General features: G+C 40.4%; 1 protein-coding gene across 1 annotated transcript in view; it reads left to right on the forward strand.

Moving 5' to 3' along the window:
• The window catches only part of itga2b (integrin, alpha 2b), a 56858-nt gene that overhangs the window by 979 nt on the left and 32336 nt on the right, over nucleotides 1-23543 (forward strand). Inside the window, exons 2-18 of the mRNA XM_061731961.1 lie at nucleotides 836-963; nucleotides 4119-4219; nucleotides 4768-4933; nucleotides 5868-5917; nucleotides 8372-8417; nucleotides 8726-8845; nucleotides 10315-10359; nucleotides 10438-10481; nucleotides 12592-12657; nucleotides 13339-13391; nucleotides 13869-13941; nucleotides 14095-14227; nucleotides 15503-15685; nucleotides 15803-15848; nucleotides 20014-20115; nucleotides 21488-21543; nucleotides 21628-21779. Coding sequence (XP_061587945.1) covers nucleotides 836-963; nucleotides 4119-4219; nucleotides 4768-4933; nucleotides 5868-5917; nucleotides 8372-8417; nucleotides 8726-8845; nucleotides 10315-10359; nucleotides 10438-10481; nucleotides 12592-12657; nucleotides 13339-13391; nucleotides 13869-13941; nucleotides 14095-14227; nucleotides 15503-15685; nucleotides 15803-15848; nucleotides 20014-20115; nucleotides 21488-21543; nucleotides 21628-21779 — 1564 coding nt within the window. The remainder of the gene's footprint in view (nucleotides 1-835; nucleotides 964-4118; nucleotides 4220-4767; nucleotides 4934-5867; nucleotides 5918-8371; nucleotides 8418-8725; nucleotides 8846-10314; nucleotides 10360-10437; nucleotides 10482-12591; nucleotides 12658-13338; nucleotides 13392-13868; nucleotides 13942-14094; nucleotides 14228-15502; nucleotides 15686-15802; nucleotides 15849-20013; nucleotides 20116-21487; nucleotides 21544-21627; nucleotides 21780-23543) is intronic.

Raw genomic sequence — 23543 nt, forward strand, 5'->3', positions numbered from 1 at the left:
ACCCGGGGAGCCACGGGGTGGCTCAACATCTCCCCCTAGAGTCACTAGCAGTAACTACAACAATAATGAAGTGGTATCGGTGTGTGGTATATGAGTATGAGTATATGAGAGCAGTATCGGCGCCGATACCGATACCAGTATCGATACCGATACCAGTATCGGTATCGGGGCATCCCTAATTAGATTAGATTAGTTTAGATTATATTAGATTAGATTATCCTTTATTTCTCCCTCGATTTCCACTCCGACAGCAAAAGGTAGGATTACCTGAACCTATATTAGATTAGATTAGATTATCCTTTATTTCTCAGGTCCTGGTAGTTCAGGTCTTACCTCAGGTCCCAGATCAAATTATATGTCAGGTCCTAATATTTCGGGTCCTAGCTCATGTCCCAGCTCAGGTCCTAGACATTCAAGTCATGGTGGTTCAGGTCCCAGTTAAGGTCCTCAGTCAGATCCTGGCTATTGGTTCAGATTGTAGTTCCGATCCTAGCTCCGGTCCTAGGAGTTCAAGTCCTAATAGTTAAGATGTCACCTCAGGTCACAGCTCAGGTCATATGTCAGGTCCTAATCCTTCGGATCCTAGCTCAGGTCTTAGTAGTTCAGGTCCCAGGTTGGGTCCTAGCTGAGGTACTTGTAGTCCAGGTAGTAGTGGTTCAGATCCTAGGTAAAGTCCCAACTCAAGCCCCGGGTCGAGTCCTAGCTGTCATGAGTCAGGTTAACTCAGGTAACAGGTATCGTATCTATGTTATCATGTTCTCTTTGAGGAGGGGGCGGAGCTAACAGGTAACCTCTGTTTGAGGAGGCGGGGCTAACAGGTAACTTGTTTGTCCAGCTCCTCCGTTGTGATTGGAGCTCCGAGAGCCAACACCAGCCAACCAGGAGTCACAGAGGCGGGGGGCGTGTTCAGGTGCTCCTGGTCCACCGGAGGGGAATGTGTCCTACTGGACCTGGACCAGACAGGTGAGTCCTGGACCTGGATCCAGACAGGTGAGTCCTGGACCTGGATCCAGACCTGCAGGTCCTCTACAGACCACTGGGGTCTTGATCCAGACCTGCAGGTCCTCTACAGACCACTAGGGTGCGTCGGTTTGTTTACTTTTTGTGAATGTCCATTAATTGTAGAAAAGAATTAAAAGCTAACTTAAAGCAGCACAACGTAACTTTCAGCTTTTCTGAGTTTGGCGGCATCTTTTGGACAAAAGCGGTAGTGCTTTACCAGAAAGAACACTACGTTTCCCATGAGCACCAGCGCGTACTGCCGGAAAACTCCTGTCCCGTTGCGTGCATTTGTTTTGAGAGAAGACGGGACGGGACCAAGTGAACAGACGGAACGCAAAAAAAAATTTAAACTGCTGGAAAGGAACTGGAATTTACCGGGATACCTTAAACAAGGAAGCCAGGGAGCGGTATATGGAGAAAATAATGATTATTAACGGTCTGGATCCATATGAAATCCCTACTAAAGAATGGAGCTCCTCGTCGGAGCGCCACTCTTTATAAGGGATTTACTGCCGCAGTTCTGCAGAACCACCGTCTCCGGCTACCTTGTTTAGGAGTGTTTGGCAGCTGCTTTGGTAAATGTTTGACTCGCCATGTGTTTCAATAAATTTGTATAATAGTACAACATACAGTACATGTTTTGTATCACTCTTACTTCTCTTTTCTTTTTTTTTGACTGCTATATTATGTTGAAGAGGCTCCGAGGCGTGAGCAATATTTTTGTTTTCCTCGTGAGATTATTTTTTTCCCCTGCAGCTACAAATCAAGTAGTTAATATTTTTTCCTCAACAAAATTAATCGCACCGCAGAGAGGTGGCCAGCAACTGCGTTTAGCTGGAGTAGTGGGGAATAAAACCCGTTTGAATGATCCGACCCCGGTCTGTGAGTGTTTGTTTGTGGTTTAATAAACCCGTGTTTTGATCCAACGCCCGTCTGTGTGCATGTTTGTTTGTTTACTGAGGAACGTTATGTTTGGTCGTTACAGCCGCGATCCAACCGACGACTCTTTCACTCTGTTATCTCAGATACTCGGCCTCCGTGGTTCTGCCTCCGAGCAGGAAAGCGGTGAAAAGTTAAACCATTAGCGATCTTTTCCCCACGTCTGTTGTGTTGAGCTGCTGCAGCCACAACACAGCAACGGGTTACCAGCTTCTGCGGAGCTGCGCTCCACGCCCCACCCATTTTCGTCTCGACTACGAATCGGGAAGGAGGGGGAAGTGACATATGCCGTAAAGCAGTCAAAGCCGTAAAAATGTGTAGTTTTTTAGTGTGGCAGGGTTCCTACCATGCTACTCAAAGTTACATAGTGCCAGTGAAGGCGATACAGACCCCCCCCAGACCATGACAGAGGTGTCATTAAACCTGTTGGAAGTTGATGTACCATCACAATGACTCAAGAAATATGATATTAAGGTGGAAAAGTTACATAGTGCCGCTTTAAGACAACATCCATATGCATGTTAAAGTCACCCACACTGATGACTTTGTGTGTGCTGATCAATAAACCAGATAGGAAATCTCGTTTAACTTATCAGAAACTGTAGATCAGCACCAGAATTTTTCTCGTTTTTCTTTTTCCGACAAAATGAGGGCCTTTTTGCCCCCCTAAACGTGCCCCAAAAGTCACCAAATTTTGCACACAAGCCAGGCCTGGCGAAAAAATTGATATTCAATGGTTTGCATTAATGGGCGTGGCCTAATGGCTCAACAGCGCCCCCTAGAAAACTTTGTGCCTCAAGCCCCACAATATGGTTTGACGTACATGCACGAAAATCGGTACACACCTGTATCATGTTGCACTTTAAAGAAAAGTCTCTTGGCGCCATGGCCGAAACCGAGCAGGGAGTCGGCCATTTTGAATTATTATTATTATTCCACACGCTTTTTTCATCCATTAATGTGGCCCGAACCGCAACGTGCACCCATGCATGACATACATCATTGGATGTGTCTCCATCGTGCCTCGATGGGCATTACTTTTCTCAGTCAAAGGTGTTACCGTGGCAACGCTAGATGCCAAAAAGCAAAAAAAAAGGTGAAAATTCGGGGGCTTATTGCTCGGCCGAACTTTATCGTAGAGACATCGTTCAAATTTACAAACACTCGATTGGCACTAAAGGACCGTACAACCTCATCATGCTACTTAATACGTTTTTTGAGATATTTAACTTTCAATAAAAAAAAAAATCTATTTTATTTTGGATGCTTGTTGCTAGGCAACAGTTTATCGTACAAACATCATTACAACATTGAAAAACCCGGGACGCATTGTACAACACCATATTTTAGTCTCATCATGCTAGCTTTTACTGTTTTTGAGATATTGAACTATGCTCATTTTGATGCAAAAAATTTTATATTTAATGGTTTGCATTAATGGGCGTGGCCTAATGGCTCAACAGCGCCCCCTAGAAAACTTTGTGCCTCAAGCCCCATAATACATGCACGAAAATCGGTACACACCTGTATCATGTTGCAACTTAAAGAAAAGTCTCTTGGACCTTGGCCATTTTGAATTAATCGTGTAATTTTGGCGCAATTTATGCCATTTCTTCAGCCGTTTCTTCTCCCGAACCGTAACGTGGACCCAGGTATGTTATACATCAAAATGTGCGTCTCGATCCTGCGCCGATGGGCATTACTTTTTCTCAGTCAAAAGCCTTACCGTGGCAACGAAAGATGCCAAAAAGCGCGCCCGCCCTTCATCTGATTGGTCCATATTTGATATGGTTTGACATAAAGACTCGTGGGGGGTGTCATCAGACTTAGTTTTGAGTACTTGACTATAATTGGTGCAAATTAGCCCCGCCACTTCTTCTGATTGGTCGATATTTGATAGTCCCTACTTTCTGCCATAACTTTTGAATGGTTTGACATAAAGAGTCATGGGTGGTGTCATTGGACGTAGTTTTGAGTCCTTGACCTTTATTGGTGAAAATTGCATGCGCGATGGCCCGTTCATCGCTGCTTGCAGCTTTAATTTTGTTTATAGCCATTTGTTTGTCACTCGGTCCGAGGTCTGCGTTGAATTCAATAAAAGCCTTTTGTTATCTAATATCTCTGAGTCTTGGCCTGACACTGTCGTACCCAGGATCTCCTTCTGGTCTTTCCTGCAGGTGATGAGCAGGTGAGCAGCTCAGGTGTTTTGTTCCAGTCCTTCAAGAGCCAGCAGTGGCTCGGAGCTTCGGTCCGCTTGCTCAACAGCACTCTGTCCCTGGTGAGACTCCGCCCCCTTCGTCTCAATTCATACCTGCTCAGGTGTGATGTCTGGGATCTCACTAAGATCTCAGTCTATTTTCATTTTACAAAAAAAGCCATAAGAATAATTAGTAGAAAACAATATAGTCATCCTTCAAATCCATTATTCCTTCAGTTAAAACTGAAATGTTGAAATGTCTTAAATTAGTGGACCACAGAATTCTGTTAACTGTGTGGAAAGATCATAAGAACATTTTGCCATTCAATATACAGAAAATATTGCTATTATTATATCTACACAATTTCCATATAAATATAGTCTATATAAATACTACGTAAACATGCCTATTACTACATAATTATCCATATAAGTATATAGAAAATACAAATATTATATAAATCTATATAAATATACACTACATAAATATCCCTATAAATATATATATGCTACATACATGAAAAAATATATAACATATATTACATAATTATAACTATCCTTCTCAACGAATGGATGAAATAAAGGATAAAATGAAATGAAATGAGAAAAAGTGACCTTTGACCTCTCAGGCGTGTGCGCCGCTCTTCCACTGGAACGTTCGGAGGGGGGGGGCGGAGTCAGGGAAGACACCTGTAGGTACCTGCTTCCTCCACGACCACCTGACGGGAGCCTCCACCCCCTTCTCCCCCTGCAGGGCCATGATGGTCGAGGACGACTACAAGCGCATGAACAACAGTAAGGCGGGGGACGGTTGGACGGGAGCGTTGTATGGCTAGCCGTTTTAACATTTAATGGCTAAATTTGACTATCCGGAATTAACATTGCAGATATCTACAACTGCATTTTGACTATAGTCGTAATTACATTGTGACTAGTCAGAATTGTCATTCAAGATATCTATAACGTCATTTCGCCTAGTCAAAACTCTAATTGAAGATATCTGTAATTAAATTTTGACTAGTCAAAACTCAAATTCAATATATCTGTAATTACATTTTGACTAGACAAAACTCTAATTCAAGATATCTGTAATTAAATTTTGACTAGGCAGAATGGAAGTTAAAGATATCTCCAATTTGAGATATCTCTAATTAAAATTCCTTACAAGATATCTATAACTTGATTACAGATATCTACAATTAAATTATGACTATCCGTAATTCCAGTTTGAGATATCTACAACTTGGTTCTGACTAGTCAAAACTTAATTCAAGATATCTAAAAAGGACGATGTAGATATCTTGAACTGAGGGGAATTAAAGATATCTTGAACTGAAAACCTGACTAGTCAGAATTAAATTGTAGATATTTGAAACTGGAATTACAGCTAGTCGTAATTCAGTTGCAGATATCCGTAATTCACATTGCAGATATCTGCTACTGAATTGTAGATATCTGTAATTAGAAACCCCACACACATGAATGGCAGAATGACGTTGTAGATATCTGAAATGACAATTGTGGATAGGAAGAATATAATTGTAGATATTTGAAATGATAATTGTGGATAAGAAGAATGTCATTGTAGATATCTGAAATGCTCTTTTTGTCTAGGAAGAATTGAATTGCGGATATCTGCAACACATATCCAGTCTAGCTGTTAAATATTAAAACGGCTTGCCATAGCGTCGTCTCCCTGAGAGTCTGACTTCTGCTTCTTGTTGTCTAGGAAACGACCAGCGCTACTGCGAGGTCGGTTTCAGCGCCGACGTCACCCAGGTACGGGCTAACGTTAGCTCTCTGTGAACGAATCGGCACAGATTACTTTTGTTATACTGTATTTGACCCGGTCTTTGTACGTTTTGACCGTATAGAAACGTAATTCTTGGCATTTTAAGAATGAGATGTACCTGCTGTACTCTACTGCCCTTACTTTTTAACAACTGGTGCTTTTTATTATTTTACCTCTTTTCTTATCATTTTATTTAATTTGATTTGTTATTTATGTTTTCATTGTGTCTTGCCGCTTTTAATGTCGATGTAAAGCACTTTGAATGACCTAAAAAACGTTTGAATTACCTTATTACAACTGAACCTAGAAACACTACAACTGAACCTATAAATACTACAACTGGACCTAGAAATACTACAACTGAACCTATAAATACTACAACTGGACCTAGAAATACTACAACTGAACCTATAAATACTACAACTGGACCTAGAAATACTACAACTGGACCTAAAGTACTAAAACTGGACCTAAAGTACTACAACTGAACCTAAAGTACTACAACTGAACCTAGAAATACTACAACTGGACCTAGATTAATACAACTGAATGTAAAAAGTACTACAACTGAACCTAAAATACTAGAACTTAACCTATAAATACTACAACTGAACCTAAGGCAGTACAGCTTAAAGCAGCACAATGTAACTTTCAGCTTTTGTTGAGTTTGGAGGCTCCTTTGGACAAAAGCGGTAGTGCTTTACCAGTAGTGTGGAAGGGTTCCATCAGGGTCGGCGCCAGAGCAAATATTCAGAGGGGGCACAAGGCTTATTAGGGCGGGCACAAAATCAGTCCTGTAGGACAGCATTTTAAGGAAAAAAGTGCATTCTCACTGCTTTCCTATTAATAATCTGTCTAAAACATGTGGAGAAATCAAATCACTTAGATGTAAATAATGCAACGACATTTTACTTTGACTGAAAACGTTTTACTCGTAACACACAACGCAGTCACATACATGTTTTCAATATATCAAGTTGATCCGTTCATGCCCCGACAGAGCGGGGGAACGGCAGGCAGCAGAGCCGGCTGTCAGAGCTGACAGCCGGCTCTGCTGCGCCGGGCGAAGCGCCGGGCGAAGCGCAAAGTGGGGCGCAGGTTTTTGTGCAGAGCGAAGCGACCGGTGTACAGAGCTAGATGGCAGAGTCTGTGTTGGATGGAGAGGAGGATAGTGTAATGGAGGAGGATTTGTTTAAACTTGCTGCAAAGAGGAAAACACCATGGATTCTGCAGAATCTGCAGTTGACAGTGAAAATGTGAACAAAATGTCTAAAAAAGACTCAGTGTTCCCCCTCTGAGTTAAGCCTTTTTCACATAGAACGGGGTGGCGCAGACTCGGCGCAGAGTCCGCGCAGGTGGAGCAGAGTCGGGGGCGAGTGGGCGCAGACTCGGAGCAAAGCAGGGCGCGCCTGGGTCTCCAACTCTGGTCCTGCATGTTTTAGATCTTTCCCTGCTTCAGCACACCATGATACAAGGAACTGTGTCACCCCTGAACATATTTGTTGCAAGTTGCTTGGCGACCAAAAAAAAGTTTCATAACCACATATTGATAAATGATTCAATTGATCCTGATATGAGGCATGGAAATGCTATATTTTATTTTAAATGAACATTTTATTGTTAAAAGAGTCTCATCCCACGGCTCCTCACACAGACTCACAGAGATGCCCTGATGCGCTGCGCCGACCTCGGCTGCAGACCCTGCGCCCTTGCGAGGAGGCAGCACATACACGGTACACAATGAATGGGAAAGCCGGCGGCAGCGGCCGCCGCTGTGCGCCTTCTATGTGAAAAAGGCTTTAGAGGAAAACACACAGGACACACTCAGCTCAGGTTCGCAATCTCTCTTTCGTTCGCAATCTCTCCTTCGGAATAGTTAGCTTTCGGGAAATTTGTTTACCGCCAAAGACGAAAAGTGAGGGGGCACACTGCCCCCTGGTGCCCCCCCCTGACGCCGACACTGGGTTCCATCCACCTCAAAGTTACATAGTGCCAGTGAAGGCGATACAGACCCCTCAGACCATGACAGAGGTGTCATTAAGCCTGTTGGAAGTTGATGTACCATCACAATGATGATGATGAAATATTAGATTAAGGTGGAAAAGTTACATTGTGCTGCTTTAACCTAGAAATACTACAACTGGACCTAAAGTACTAGAACTGAACCTAGAAATACTACAGCTGAACATAAAAAGTACTACAACGTAATTCTTGCCATTGTAAGAATGAGATGTACCTGCTGGACTCTACTGCCTTTACTTTTTAACAACTGGCGCTTTCTATTATTTTACTTCTTTTTTTATCTTTTTTTTTCATTTTATTTGTAATTTACTGTTTAATTGTGTCTTACTGCCTTTAATGTTGATGTAAAGCACTTTGCATGACCTTGTGTTGAATTGTGCTGTACAGATAAACTTGCCCTGCCTTGCCTCTGTGTTCAGGAGGGCCGGCTGGTGCTTGGAGCTCCGGGAGGCTTCTACTTCCAGGGTGAGGGCGCCGCCTGGAGGCCAGTCACACAACTGCACCAGATCCACTTCACACAATTCTGCTCGGCTTCACTCATGGAGGATTTTTTGTGCCAAAATTAGATAAATAAATACATAATTAATTAGTTAATTAATTAAATGTGTCATTAATTAATTAAAATGGGAAATAAATATGTCATTCATTAATTAAATGTGTCATATATATATATATATATATATATATATATATATATATATATATACCCATGTATTTATTTATTTATTTATTCATTTATTATTTTTTTAATTCTTTAAATCTGCTGATTTCAGGTCAGATCATCTCGGTGGGCGTCAGTGACATCTTCAACAGTGGGTGGAGCAGTGGGCCGATCCCGTACGTGGCAGGAATCCGTCAGTCGGAGGAAAAGGGAGGCTACGACGTTTACCGAGGTGAGAACAGCTGGAGGAGGCCGTTACTCTGAAGTCCACCATCACAACAGACATCACAAAATATTTGAGAGGGGAAGATTTTTTTTTTTTGTGCACTTCGAGAAAAAAGTCAAAATGTTGAGAAAAAAGTTGAAATGTTGAGAAAAAGGTCGGAATGTCAAAATTAATGTTGAAATACAATTTCAAGAAAGAAGTCGAAATGTCAAGATTAATGTTGAAATACAATTTCGAGAAAAAAGTCGAAATGTCGAGATTAATGTTGAAATACAATTTTGAGAAAAAAGTCGAAATGTCGAGAAAAAAGTCGAAAATGTCTAGAAAAAAGTCGGAATGTCAAGATTAATGTTGAAATACAATTTCAAGAAAAAAGTCGAAATGTTGAGAAAAAAGTCGGAATGTCGAGATTAATGTTGAAATACAATTTTGAGAAAAAAGACAAAATTTCGTGAATAAAGTCGAAATTTCGACCACATCCAATCCATTTCGACTTTTTTCTCGACATTTCAACGTGCATAATGAAAAAAAATCTTCCTCCTCTAAAATATTTTTATTTTTCTCCTGCCTGGCCCTAAGACTCTTCCGTAAGTATCTCCATGGTAATCAACAGATTATTCATTTATAGTGAAATAAGAGCATGTCTGCTTTAAAATCTAAGATGATCAACAGCTGGTTAGTTTCTCGGGACCTACTGGACACAGAATTCAGTAAATTATGTGGAAAGATCATAAGAACATTTTGCCAATCAATATACAGAAAAAAATTGAAAATAAGTATAACTTAAAAGGAACAGAGATCTTTGAAAAAACTAAATTCAGGACGAAATTAATGGAACGTTGTGTTTCTGTAAAAGGTATCAGTTTATGGATACAGAAGCCAAAGAATGCAAATCAAACATTACATTTAAAAGAATAATAAAAGCCAGTTTGATGAAGAAATATCATGATAATTGTTAAGTTAGGTGGGTTTTCTTTTTTTCACCATTGTCATATTTTTTTTTCTTTGAATCAAAAAAGAATACAACTATCTGTGTTTGACGACAGCTATTTTGTGTTTATTTTATAACTTTGTTGTAGTTTTGTTTTTGTTTTTTTTGTCCGTTTTTTTTTATTACGTTTATTGGAAAGTATTGTTTTTTTTAAATTGCCTAATTTGTCATTTTTGTTTTTTTTATTATTACATTAATTGAAATTTGATTTCTTAAGAAAAAGGGACAGATAAAATAAGCTGAATTATGTACCATTACTATGAATGATAAAGGCACTACATTAGTCTTCTTTCTGTTTCCTTTCATTCAAGGAAAGAGATTTGTTGTAATTACATTGAGTTGTTTTGTTTTTCTTTTAATGAATGAAATAAAAAAATTAATAAACAAATAAAAAAATATCTGCCTTCCTCAAGAGTCACTGTCATCACTGAGATGTTCAGGAAATCAAACAGGAAGTGACTGGAGGTGTGTTTTGTGTGTTCAGGTTACTCTGTGGCCACCGGTCAGCTGACTGGAGACTCCACTCCAGGTCAGTCCTCAAGGCAATACGATGAGATTAAAGTATATTATGATATAATATATACTAACATTTGTGTTTGTGTTGTAGATTATTTGGTCGGTATTCCAAACGACAGGAACACAGCAGGAACAGTAAGTTTCTCTGGTTCTGACCGAGTTCTGCTGCAGTTATGAGGTCATCAAGGTCACATGATTTTGTGTATCAGTTTGTGGAATTAAACTGTGGAACGGTTTGAATTTGGAGTTAAAAGAATGTACAAACATAAAACAATTTAAGAAGAAATATAAAGAAATGGTTTATTTGAGGTATAAAAGTGAAGACTGTGTTTAAAGATCACCAGCTGTGTGTGTTCTGCTATTCTGTCATGTCGTTGTATGTTTATATACTTAGATATACGTATCATATTTATATCATAGTTATATTATATTTATATCATAGTTATATTATATATTCATATCATAGTTATATATATATATATATATATATATATATATATATATATATATATATATATATATATATATATATATATATATATATATATATATATATATATATATATATATATATATTACATGTATATAGCCTTTGGCTACAACCATACATATTTACACTTGTGTCCATTAATATGTACAGTCCCTGTCTAAAAAATAATTATAATAATTATATTTATGATAGAGCTTACATCTTGTATTAAACAGGTTATTTTTGTAAAAATGATATATATATATACAAATTAGTGTATAGTATAATAACTAAATACCGATATATCATTTATGTTTAGTTGTGGAAAGGGGGGGGGGTTAAATAAGTTTATACTTCCTCCCTCTCCTTTTCCAACATGTAACTTGAAATATGTGTTTTGATGTTGTTGTTTTTTTCTTTATGTGGTGGAATGTAACCTGGATCTTGTTTTTTATACATGTTCAAAATAAACAAAAACGAACGAACGAACATGTTGAGTTCTGCTTCAGTTATGAGTAGGGATGGAAATTGATAAGATTTTTCCGATTCCGATTCCATTTTCGATTCTGCTTAACGATTCGATTCTTTATTGATTCTGTTATCGATTCTCATTTGGAAAAAAGGAGAACAAACAATTTTAGTATCAACTTTGTTTTATATCTTTGAACAAAAAAATATAATTGAGGTCTTAAGACGTCCCCAGCCTTGGGCTCCTCGATGGTGTGCCAGGGGGTCCCCACAAAATTATTTGTAATATAAAATATGTATTTAATATAAAATAATAATAATAAAATAAATATTCTTCTGTAGAAATTAACTAAATACAACAAATTATTTTGTGGCAATTACACACCACAAACTTAGTCACTGCTGGTGACATTCATCTATTGTGGCCTGATACTCTTCCCGGCCTTGATGAAAGGAGAATCTAGCGGTAGATGCTCTTTAACTTCTCCATAGATGAGCTGACGAGCTGCAGCTGTGTCAGGAGCTCCGTCGGACAGCGGAGCGCGCCCGGCACGTCCACGTGGCCGAGCGCGCAGCTCTTCTAAAGCATGAATTATGGTTCTGCGTTAAATCGACGCAGAACCTACGGGGTAGGGTACGCCGTAGGGTACGCCGTACGGTGTCGCCGCGTACCCTACGCCGTAGGCTCTGCGTTGGTGTAACGCGGAACCATAAATCAGCCACACGCCGGCTGACTCCGCGCTCCCAGCGCATCAGCCGGCCGAGTCCTAACAGTTTCCCCCCTTTGTTGAAATGTCCACATTGCAAGAATTGTCACCCTGTTGTCATCCTTTTTGGTAAAATGTAACCAAACTTTCGAGCGTTTATGCCGCTTTGTCCCCGTGTTTTCCTGCGGGGCGCGAATGCGCACGTTGCGCAACGTGCTTGGTGACGTCATTCGCGCCCACTGGAATCGATAAGGGAATCGTTTGCGAAAAAGGCAAACAATTCCAAGGAATTTAAACCCTGGTAACCAGGTCTCAACAAGAACCGGTTCTCGATTCCCATCCCTAGTTATGAGGTCATCAAGGTCACATGATGAGGTCATCAAGGTCACATGATGAGGTCATCAAGGTCACATGATGAGTTCAGCTGCAGTTATGAGGTCATCAAGGTCACAGGATGAGCTCTGCTGTAGTTATGAGGTCATCAAGGTCACATGATGAGTTCACAAATATATGTAAAAGAAAACCAATTGTCATTAAAATACATCAGAATTTGTTTCCAGAAGTTTTATGGTTTTAAGTTCAGGTGTTTTTGTTCCACCAGGTCAAGATCTATGACGGCAGGAGCAGTGGCTCTCTGAGGGTCCAGCACAGCTTCCTGGGAGGACAGGTGAGTCTGTACCTGAGAGGATGAATCACACCTGTATCACACCTGTATCACACCTGAGCGTCTCACCTGTATCACACCTGTATCACACCTGACTCACACCTGTATCACACCTGAGTCACACCTGTATCACATCTGAATCACACCTGTATCACACCTGTGTCACACCTGTATCACACCTGTATCACACCTGTATCACACCTGAGCATCACACCTGAATCACACTTGTATCACACCTGAGTGACACACCTGTATCACACCTGAGCGTCACACCTGTATCACACCTGTATCACACCTGAGCATCACACCTGTATCACACCTGAGCATCACACCTGAATCACACCTGTATCACACCTGAGTGACACACCTGCATCACACCTGAGTGACACACCTGCATCACACCTGAGTCACACCTGAGCATCACACCTGAGTCACACCTGTATCACATCTGAGCGTCACATCTGTATCACACCTGAGCGTCATACCTGGATCACACCTGAGTGCCACACCTGTATCACACCTGTATCACACCTGAGTCACACCTGTATCACACCTGAGTCACACCTGTATCACACCTGTATCACACCTGTATCCCACCTGAGTCACACCTGTATCACACCTGTATCACACCTGAGCATCTCACCTGAGCGTCTCCCCTGGATGAGTTACTCCTGTGTCCTGTAGGTGGCGTCGTACTTCGGCCACAGCGTAGCGGCGGCCGACATCAACGGAGACGGGTGAGAATCAGCTTCCTGTTTCTCCTGTCAATCAAACATATGACTCACTTATCAAAGGGGGATTTATCAATCTCTCCATCCATCCACCATCCATCATCCATCCATCTATCCATCCATCTATCCATTCATCATCCATCCATCCGTCCATCCATCATCCATCCATCCATCCATCCATCATCCATCCATCCCTCCATCCATCCATCATCCATCCATCCCTCCATCCATCCATCATCCATCCATCCTTCCATCCATCCATCCATCATCCATCCATCCATCCATCCATCATCCATCCATCCTTCCATCCATCCATCCATCATCCATCCATCCATCATCATCCATCATCCATCCATCCATCATCATCCATCCATCCTTCCATCCATCCATCCATCATCCATCCATCCATCATCATCCATCCATCCATCATCCATCCTTCCATCCATCCCTCCCTCCCTCCCTCCATCATCCCTCCATCTCCAGCCTGGAAGATGTTCTGGTTGGTTCTCCTCTCTTCATGAACCGGGTGAAGGAGCAGCTGCAGGAGAGAGGACAGGTCTGTAAATAATAATAATAATAATAATAATAATAATAATAATAATAATAATAATAATAATAATAATATAAATATAATAATAATAATAATAATAATAATAATAATAAAATCTGGACTGCTGTCCATCATACTCTGAACCTTTGACCCATCCAGGTGCTGCTGTACCTGCAGAGAAGCTCCTCCTTCTCCTCCCAGCCGGACCAATCCCTGGTCGGCCTCACCCTGTACGGACGATTCGGCTCCAGCATCGCTGTGCTGGGGGACCTGGACATGGATGGTTACCAAGGTAACCACTTCAACAGCAGTGGCGCCACCAGGGGGGGGGGCAGGGGTGGCCATACAGTAAATAGTAAATAATAAATAATAAAATAGTAATTAGTAATAATAATAGTAATAATAATAAAAGCCAGTTTGATGAAGAAATATCATGATAATTGTTAAGTTAGGTGGGTTTTCTTTTCTTTTTTTTCTCTCTCTCTCTCTTTTTAGCACCATTGACATATTTTTTTTCTTTGAATCAAAAAAGAATACAACTACCTGTGTTTGTTGTTTTTTTAAATTGCATTTATTGGAAATTGTGTTTTTTAAATTGTGTAATTTGTAAAAAAATTTTTTGTATTTTTTTTTTTTTTACTTTGTTTGCATATATATTAATGGTTAATACCATGTTGGTAAAAAGATTTTTTATATATAAATATATATATATATATATATATATATATATATATAAATATATATATATATATATATATATATATATATATATATATATATATATATATATATATATATATATATATATATATATATATATATATATATATATATATATATATATATATCCTTTATTTAACCAGGTAAAAAACTCATTGAGATTAAAACCCCTTTTTCAAGAGTGACCTGGCCAAAATGGCAGCATAAAACAATAAAAACAATACAACAATACATACAGACAGTCAGTCACACATTCCGGGGAAACAATAGTAAAACAATAGTAAAATTTACACAACGGGGCAGTCACAAGAACCGAGAGAGCTAATTTCTTTGTCTTTTAAAATTGATTTGAATTCACCCAAGAATACAAGCTCAACCAATTTCAAGTCCTTCTGCACATCATTCCAGGTTGAGGGGGCAGAAAACTTGAACGCCTTGTTACCCAGTTCAGTTCTGGCTCTCGGGACCTGCATTTGAATAAAGTTCTGTGAACACAGGCCATAATGGCTGACGTTTCTACATATGTGCACGCACAAATATGTAGGGAGACGTCCCAAAATGGATTTATAAATAAAATAAAAATTATATATATATATATATATATATATATATATATATATATATAAAATATTTTTTTTGTTTTTTTTATTATTACATTAATTGAAATTTGATTTCTTAGGAAAAAGGGACAGATAAAATAAGCTTAGTCTTCTTTCTGTTCCCTTTCATTCAAGGAAAGAGATCTGTTGTAATTATATTGAACTGTTTAGTTCTTCTTAATGAATGAATTAAAGAATAAAGAAAGAAACCTTCAGTGTGCAGATTGATAACCTGTAATTGCCCCCAGACGTGGCCGTCGGGGCCCCCTGGTCCGGGGCCCGTCAGCAGGGCCAGGTGTTTATTTACCTGGGCAACAGCAACGGTCTCTCGGCCACGCCCTCCCAGGTGATTGACAGCCCGCTGCCATCCCGGTCAGCGTTCGGTTTCGCTCTGAGGTCGGGTACCGACATCGACGGGAACGGATACCCAGGTACGTTGGAGAGAGTCTTCAGGACGATTGATCGATCGATGAGGGATCAATAACAAATCGATGAGGGATCAATAACCTTCGATGAGGGATCAATAACCTCCTGCTGCTGGTCCACAGATCTGCTGGTTGGAGCCTGGGGGGCCGACCGGGCCTTTCTTTACAGGTAAGAGTCCTAACACGAGCCCTGTGGAACCCCCTGGAAAGTCTTTTTATTTACGTTAACAAACTGGAATCTATCAGATAATGATGACTTCAACCAGTCTCACGGCGTTCCTTTAATCCCAATAACATGTTTATAGTTTATAGTTTATAGTTTTATTTGGATCCCCATTAGCTATACATACACAATATACATTCTTATATTGTTTATTATTTAGATTCTTATATAGGTTTTTATTTAGGTTCTTATGTACGTTCTTATATAGGTTATTATTTAGGTTCTTATGTACGTTCTTATATAGGTTATTATTTACGTTCTTATGTAGGTTATTATTTAGTTTCTTATGTACGTTCTTATATAGGCTATTGTTTACGTTTTTATATAGGTTATTATTCAGGATCTTATATACGTTCTTATATAGGTTATTATTCAAGTTCTTATATACGTTCTTATATAGGTTCTTATTTAGAGTCTGAAGTCCGGATGGTCCTAACACCGAGCCCTGTGGAACCCCCTGGATTAGTTGCTTTATTTACGTTAACAAACTGAAATCTATCAGATAACGATGACTTCAACCAGTCTCACGCCGTTCCTTTAATCCCAATAACATGTTTATAGTTTATAGATTTATAGTTTTATTTGGATCCCCATTAGCTAGAGCTAAACAGCAGCGATTCTTCCTGGGGTCCCAAACATAATACACATTATACCACGTGTGGTATATTATATATACATACAGTATAATATATACATTGTACATTATACACAGAAGAGTGAACACTCGATTCTGATTGGTGGAGGTTAAAAGTGATAACCTACACCTAGAAAACAAGTTCGGTCAAATTGCCTGATAACTTTAATATCATTGCACTGGATCAACTGCCAGGTGGTAACCACGGCAACGGAGATTCAGAGAAGAAGAGCCGGCTACGGGACGACGACATGAGGGATTTTGTAATTTCTTTTAATTTATTTGGTGAATTCAACAATTTTGATGACTGGGATGCAGAAGAGGAGGGAAATGAAAATGAAAAGAAACCGGAAATAAACAAATATATTTCCTGTTTGTTACTGTAGCATAGCCGAGCGGAGCTGAGCGGACTAGAATATCTCCCGTTGCTAAGTCGTATCTCAGGTCCGTCCTAGTTACTGGACAAGTCAACACTGTGTCCATCGCATAAGGACATTATGGGACGGTAGTGATTGTTCCATGTATTAGTCAGACCCTAAATGTTACTGTTAAAAACTACCAGGTTTCAACGGCTGCAGACGAGAGATTAAATAGTCGCTCAGCCGCTCAGCTGTGGCTTGTTATAAAACTAATGATTTCAACTGAAAACACATTAAAGCATGAATAACTGATTTAATATTTATATTTTTTGGTAAGTGACCGTGGTATAAGCGGGATAATGCCCTTCGAGGTGGACATTAACATAAAAATATGTATATGTTAATGGACACCTTGTCGGGAATTATCCCTTATGTACATTTCAACAAAAAATTAAAAGCAGACCTAAAGAAGTAGCATATAAAAAAAGAAAATAAAAATAAAAAGTAATTCCGTTTAACATGTGTATATATATATATATATATATATATATATTTTCTATTGGACTGTCCTAACTGGCCGCAGCCAGGCAGCGACGCAATGACGCAGCGACGCAACGACGCAGCGACGCAACGACGCAGCGATGCAGCGCTGTGCAACGCGCCGTTTTGAGCTGAACATTTGTCGGACGCCGTGCTTCTATTTTCTTCTTGTCGCTCGCGTTGAAAGCTGGTTGAAAGCGCTGTAGGAAACGGTCACGGATGGGGAACGGCTGGTCCAGTTAGTTGAAATGAGAAGTTATCTCTATGATACCTCCTCATTTCACTACAAAAACCTCAATAAAGTGGGCTGGAGGGAGATGGACAGAGAGCGTCTGATGTCACGCAGTGCTACACGATAGTGGGACGCTCACATGCAGTTACACGCTTAGTTGTGAGCGTGGTTTGCATTTTGGCTACGTAACGAAAATGCTGCGAATCTGAACGGCTCGTAGAAGTCACATGAGACTGGATGGCTCTTTTGGTGCGGCTGTACAGACTCAGGGGAGACCACTTTATATATGTTGAAGCATGAAAAAACTTGTTTTTCATAATAGGTCCCACTGGCGGTTCTAGGATTTTTCTGAAACAGGGGCCATTATGGGGCCAAATGTAACCTTCAGGGGCCAACAGTATTAAGCTCCTTTCACATAGAGGGCGCAAAGCGGCGACCGCCGCCGGCTTTCCCATTCATCGTGTATGTGCTACCGCAGCACAAGAGTGGACCGCTCTGCTGGCGAGCTTGGCGGCGCGGGAGAGCCCACCTGCCACGGGCGTTTCACCTGCCTGCGTCTGAATTGAACATTTTTTAATTTCAACGCGCTGTGAGGGCATCTCGGTGGTTGTCATCCTGCTGAGGACCCACTCCCCAACAGGCTGTCAAACTGCTCCCTGTTCAATCTGAAGTAGACCTGGTCATCATGGAGCTGTAGCTCCAACGAGCCTGGATTCCCCAAATCCTGTCTTCTCGTGAGGATTTCATGGACCCTCCTTGCTGCTGCTGCTCGTCTCCTCCTCAGAAGAACTAAAGCCAGGGCTTTTCTTTGAAGCAGGGACAAATACATTTTGCAAATTGAGCTGTAGCTACTGTACGTCCAAACCAGTGGGAAAAGGGCGCCAGATCGGAAAAACTTTTTTCGGTCGCCTAGCAACAAACAGTAGCCTACTGGAGTTGAGGGGGGATGAGGGGGGATGGCATCCCCCCTGAAATAAAAACGGTCCAAATCATCCCCCTGAAATAAAAACGGTCCAAATCATCCCCCCTTTAAAACTGCCATCCCCACTTTCCATCCCTTATGTCTTTTTACCATGACTGTGGTTTTACTGCTATTTCAACATTTAGAGTCATCACCAGAAAAATAACTCATTTGACAATTTTCACTTGAAATAAGTAGATTTTTCTACTCATTTCAAGTGAAAATCTAGGCTACTTGAAACAGGAGAAAATTGTAGTTTTTTCCAGTGATGAGTCTTGTTTTAAGTGTAATGAGATTTTTTTACTAAATTGAGACATTTTAACTAGAAATAAGACAAATATTCTTGTTAAGATTGTGAGTTTTTGCAGTGATCCATTTTACTTATCCTGTGAAGGACAGAGTCATATTGAAGTTCAGAAAACTGTTTTTTATTGTTGTGTTTTGATGTATTTGATGTAAGCCCAGTGGATATTTAAAGCTTACAGAAGGCTGCATATAACTGTTGCTATTGTCATTCCTGCAGTATTTCTGCAGGTGTTTTGGTCAGTGCTATTATTTGTATTATATTATTTGTAATCAGCACAGATTATCTGTCCCCATATGATAAAATCCACCATCCCCCTGATTTTTTTTTTACAACTCGAGTACTGGCAACAAATATGCACGCCTTGCTCTGCGCCAACTCTGTGTTGATTCTACGCCCACCCGGCCGTGTGCGCGGCGCAAACAAAGCAGCTTTAAGCGGTGAAATCAAAAAATGTTCAATTTGGGCAGGCAGGTGCAGCACAAACCCCGTGGCAGGCGCCCTCTTGCGCGCCGCGGAGCTCGGCGGCAGAGCGGTCCGCTCTTAAAAGAGTGGACCGCGAGTCTCTTGTGCCGCGGCAGCACACACATGTTTGGTTTGTCCCACCTAGAGTGCACCGAGCTGTTTCTTCTTCTATTCACTTGTATTGACGCAACAGGCGTCACCACTAGTTTGGGGGTGGAACTGCAGCAATGATCATCAAATTCTCAGCTTGCCCGTTGATTGACAGAACAGGGGCACTTCAGGGGCCAATCAGATTACAGGCGGGGCCTCGGCCCCCATGGCCCCACCCCTAGATCCGCCCCTGATAGGTCCCCTTTAAAGTGTTTGGGAAGTGGGTTCCATGCAGACGTAGCTCCTTACATCACCGTTCTTGTTCACGTCGGTGTAGTAACATCTTGGGATCAATCACTTCAACGATCAACATATAACACAAAAATCTGTGGGTTTTAACATTTTATCTGATAAGATAATATTATAGTCTACAGTATATACTTCTATATAACCTACTACCTATATAATAATATAATACCTATATGCTGCTCCAGAACCTCCTTCTTCACTGATCTCGGTGTTTCAGGTCTCAGGCGGTGATCCGGTCCAGAGTCCTGGTCTCTCTGTCGCCAGACTTCCTGAATCCAAACGTCAAACTGTGCCATCAAGGATCTGCGGCTGTTTCCTGGTAACTAGCTGGTTAACCGTCTAACTAGTCGCTGAGCTCTGCTCTCACTCTCCTTAGTATCTGTCTGGTCGGACTGAACAAATATACCGTATATAAGACGACCCTGATTATAAGACGACCCCTCTTTTTCAAGACTCAAGTGTGAAAAAAGACTTTTTGAACACCAAATTCTATTTATATACAGAAAATAATTACAGTACATCTGAAACAAATGATTATAACAATATATTGGAGAGAAAAAGCCTGTTATTTTGCCTCATTAAAACCATCATCTTGAAGTTTGCATCATAACTTCTCCTCAGCTGCCGGTTAACCTGCCGATGTTCCACCCACTTTTCTCCAGATTGTCGCTACGTTTCTCCATTTTCTGTTATCTCTTCTCGTATTTTCTTCTCTTTTCTTTCTTACCGCTATTTTTATTTTTCTTCTTTGTGACAGGGGTTCGCTTTGTACGGAGGAGCACGCCCGCCGATAGGGGGGGACAAACGGGTCTGTTGTCCCGGGCCCAGGATAAGGGGGGGGCCCAGAACTGAAAAAAAAAAATATATATATATTCTCATTAAATTATGGAATCATTTTTCAAAATGTTTCAGAATGCCTATTTGTGGAAAAAATATGTAGTATTTGAGTTACATAAAAGCTTGTTATTTGTTTTCTTCCCAATTGTCCTTGTGGTCAAGAACCCCCAACACAAAAATGGTTTGGCCGCTGATCAAAATTTGATGTTATCATTTAATTCAACCATTAAAATGGTCAAAATGTACGGTCAGCACAAGTCTGGTGCTCAGAAAAGAAGAGAAAAGAGAAGAAGAGAAGAAGAAAATAGAGGCTTCATAGATTCTCTACACAAATATTTTAAAAAGGGTGGTGACGGTGAAGCTGGAATTAATAAAGTCAGCGTAGAGTAAGGTAAGAAACAGCGCAGCCAACGTTTTACAACCTTGTAACTTAACCTAACTGGCTAGCTCTAATGTTAACGTCCATTAGTTTGTATAAAAACCTGAAGAGCAGAGGGAGAGGAGAGGAAGAGGGAGAAGGAGAGATCCGGGCGCAGGGGGGCCCATCTTAGATTATTTTGTCCGGGGCCCAGGCAAGACTGTCAGCTGGCCTACGGAGGAGTATTAGGGCCATGCAGGATAAAAATAAAATAATATTTTAGAGAAGGAGTATTTTGTTTCATTAAGCACTTCGAGAAAAAAGTCGAAATGTCGAGAAAAAAGACGAAATGTTGAAGGACAATTTCGAGAAAAATACTGTACTACTTAAATATGGAATTTCAAAATAAAGTGTCTTGAAATGTAACGCGTGAACGTGGCATTCAACACATTCAAACCATGGAACTGTTTGTCACAGGTGTGCTCTGTCTCCTCAGCTTTGTGGTCCAAGTGTGCGTCCAGGTGTCTGGTCACATGATTCCCCAGGAGACAGGTAACGTTCTCAGGTGATCCTATGCCGTTTACGGCCCATTGTTGGTGGCTAACTGTTTTCCTGTCTGCTGATTGGCTGCGGCAGCTCTAGGGGTGGAGCTACAGCTGGACAGCATGAAGCAGCCAATGGCCAGACGGACCCTGCTGCTGCTGAACCAGCAACCCCAGGAAATAACCAAGATGGTGGTCCAGAGGGAGGTGGGCGTGGCCTGCAGCAACTACACCTGCTACCTGAGGGTGAGTGGGGGGGAGGGGGGGTTGCCACCTTTCAGAAATGGAAATAAGCGATGCCCCGAAACTTCTAAACTGCATAGAAATGTATTTATTTTATATGAAAAAACTAAATACTTTGATTTAAAGTTTAAAGTGCTTTAATAGCATTGAACTAGCCTACACTAGCAACTGAAATAGCCTATGCTACCAACTGAACTGGCCTATGCTAGCAACTGAAATAGCCTATGCTAGCAACTGAAATAGCTTATGCTAGCAACTGAAATAGCTTATGCTAGCAACTGAAATAGCCTATGCTAGCAACTGAAATAGCCTATGCTAGCAACTGAAATAGCCTATGCTAGCAACTGAAATAGCCTATGCTAGCAACTGAAACAGCCTATGCTAGCAACTGAACTAGCCTATGTTAGCAACTGAAATAGCCTCCTATGCTAGCAACTGAAATAGCCTATGCTAGCAACTGAACTAGCCTCCTATGCTCCTATGGTAAATATAAATATAGCCTACAGGTGAAGGTTGGAAAATTAGAATTTGGTGTAAAAGTTAATTTATTTCAATAATTCAACTTAAAAGGTGAAACTAATATATCACATAGTCTTATTACATGCAAAGCCAGATATGTTAAACCTTTATTTGTTATAATTTTGATGATTTAATTTTTTATTGATTTAATAAAATATTCAAATTTTTAGATTTTTTATTTGGGGCTTTCATAAACTATGAGCCATAATCATCAAAATTATAACAAATACAGGCTTGAAATACCTCACTTTGAATGTAGTGGGAAATAATAATAATAATATTTGTTTCACCTTCAGTTGAATTTACTACGAATGAAGTTTAGCGATATATTCCAATTTTTCCGACCTTCACCTGTATATTATGACATCAATAAATAAGAGCGTAATATGCCACAGGTGTGCTCTGTAGGGGGGCTGCGAGTCCGAGTCCAGCAGTGTCCAGCAGTGTTGTGCTAGCAATGTTGTGCTAGTTACTGAAAAATAGTCACTAGTTACCGTTACTAGTTACTTCATTAAAAAGTAACTCAGTTAGTAACTCAGTTACTTGGACCAAAAAGTAATGAGTTACTATGAAAAGTAACGTTTTAGTTACCTTAAAAAAAAAACTTTTTTTTTTTTTTTTTTTACCTTGTCTGCACACATATTATTGATTGATACCATGACGGTAGAAACCAAAAGTGTATATATGTGCATTATTACTGTATGTAATATATAATAAAAAAATAAAAAATAAAAAAAATAAAAACATTTTTTTAAATGCTCCCATTAATGCCCCTCTAGTATTCATTTCAGCATGGTACTGTATGGATTTGCATTGTGCATCGTGTTCTGCATTCCGATTGGCTAAACAGTCTCCCCGCTTCTTCACTTCCGTAATGTTGGTCGCTTAACAACAATGCTGAGAACCAACAATGAGCTTCAGCGAGCAGCTCAAGAACGGGAGCCCTTGATGAATCGTTCATTACAGTCTCAGATATAATCCATGGTGGCATGGCAAAAGAGAAAAGAGCGACAACAACGACCCATAAGGTTCTTCTCTCAAAAACACACCTGCATGCTTTAGAGGAAAAACACGCTACAGAGCGAGTCAGGATGCAGCAGCAGTCAGAAGAGCAGTGAAATACGTGCGAGGCGGGGCTGATCTCTGCAATTTGAAGCCTTTTATAAAATAAAAGGTTCATACTTCACGCAATTCACTTATCACGGTGTTGTGCGACTCGGGTAGCTTGGCTGTCCAGTTATCGAAGGG

Source organism: Cololabis saira, chromosome 10 (assembly GCF_033807715.1).
Source record: "Cololabis saira isolate AMF1-May2022 chromosome 10, fColSai1.1, whole genome shotgun sequence".
NCBI classification, from domain to species: Eukaryota; Metazoa; Chordata; class Actinopteri; order Beloniformes; family Belonidae; genus Cololabis; species Cololabis saira.